This window comes from Camellia sinensis, chromosome 9, assembly GCF_055761805.1.
Source record: "Camellia sinensis isolate YWXY chromosome 9, ASM5576180v1, whole genome shotgun sequence".
Classification (NCBI taxonomy): Eukaryota; Viridiplantae; Streptophyta; class Magnoliopsida; order Ericales; family Theaceae; genus Camellia; species Camellia sinensis.
In genome coordinates this window covers 163,432,922-163,434,584 of record NC_138969.1, presented here as the reverse complement: position 1 = coordinate 163,434,584, position 1,663 = coordinate 163,432,922, and the positions used below count along the sequence as shown (strand labels likewise).

Here is a 1,663-nt window from a genome sequence, read left to right as displayed (position 1 = left end):
TTCTTCGTTGATCGGCGTAACTTTTCTGTCGATCTTGTGCAGTTTTGAGCCTTTACTGGACGATTTTGATCTTCTCAGTTGTTTCCTGCACCAGTTCTGTCCCACAAATAGCTCTATCTCTAACCTCTATCCAACAAACTGGCGATCTATATTTTCTGCCATATAGTACCTCATATGGTCCCATACCGATACTCGCGTGAAAACTGTTATTATAAGCAAATTCGGCCAATGGCAAATAAGTTTCGTAACTTCCCTGAAAATCTAGTGCACATACGAAGCATGTCTTCTAAGGTCTGAATAGTTCTCTCGGTTTGCCCATCGGTTTGCAGATGAATATTGTGCTAAATCTCAATTCTGTTCCCATTGCCTGCTGCAAACTATGCCGAAATCTGGAAACAAATTTAGGATCCCTATCTGATACAATAGACACTGGAACCCCATGCATCCGAATAATCTCATCAATGTAGATAGTAGCAAGTCTATAAACAGTAAATGAAGTCTTTACAGCAAGAGAGTGAGCAGATTTAGTCAATCTATAAACTACAACCCAAATAGAGTCCATACCTCTAGGTGTCCGAGGTAGGCCAACAACGAAGTCCATGGTGATATGTTCCCATTTCCATTCCGGAATAGGAAGAGATTGAAGTAGACCTGCTGGTTTCTGATGTTCTGTTTTTTACCTGCTAACATTGTAAGCATCTAGAGTTAAAGTCGGCGATCTCCCCTTTCATGTTGGGCCACCAATACACTAACTTCAAATCTTGGTACATTTTGGTGTTTCCTAGATGCATAGTAAACATTGACTTATGAGCTTCCTCTAAAATTTTCCTTTTCAAATTTGCATCATTCGGGACACACAATCTCCCTTGATACTTCAACACGGAGTCTTCAATTAGGAACCCCGGTTTAGGCTTGGTGTCAAGTTCATCACAAATCCTTTTCAAAAACTCATCATCCATCTGTTTGATTTCTTCAATATCAGCGGGTTGGGCAAACATTGTGGCTATCAAGCCATTTTGTTCAAAAGGCACCACTTCAATTTCAAGTTTTTCTAACTCCAACAATAGCTCTCTTTGATCCGTGAGTAAATAGGCAAGATTCCCCACATTCTTTCTACTAAGTGCATCTGCTACAGTATTAGCTTTGCCCGGATGATAGTGAATCTGCAAGTCATAATCTTTGATTAATTCAAGCCATCGCCTTTGACGCATGTTCAACTCTTTTTGTGTGAAAAAGTATTTCAAACTCTTATGATCTGTATATACTTCACATTTGATCCCATACAAATAGTGTCGTCGTATCTTTAATGCAAACACAACTGTAGCAAGTTCCAAGTCATGTGTAGGGTAGTTCTTCTCATGTGGTCTCAATTGTCAAGAGGCATATGCAACAACCTTGCCATTCTGCATTAAAACACAACCGAAGCCCTTATAGGATGCATCACTAAAAATCACAAAATTTTCGGTACCTAAGGGAATAGTAAGGATTGGGGCTGTAGTCAGTCTTTTCTTCAACTCTTGAAAGGCTGTTTCGCTTTGATCCGTCCACTCAAATAGCTCCCATTTTCGAGTCAACTGAGTTAATGTCACAGCAATTCTTGAAAAGTCTTGAACGAATCTTCGGTAGTACCCTACCAATCCCATAAAACTGCGAACTTCTGATA

General features: G+C 39.8%; 1 protein-coding gene across 1 annotated transcript; it reads right to left on the bottom strand.

Annotated features, from left to right (window-relative positions):
- Positions 1-286: 286 nt before the first annotated feature.
- Positions 287-1,211, bottom strand: LOC145799872 (uncharacterized). The gene is made up of 2 exons (XM_082889508.1): positions 754-1,211; positions 287-479 (listed from the first exon to the last, which is right to left on the bottom strand). Exons 1-2 carry the CDS (start codon positions 1,209-1,211, stop codon positions 287-289), a joined length of 651 nt encoding a protein of 216 aa, XP_082745634.1.
- Between the last annotated feature and the right edge of the window lie 452 nt (positions 1,212-1,663).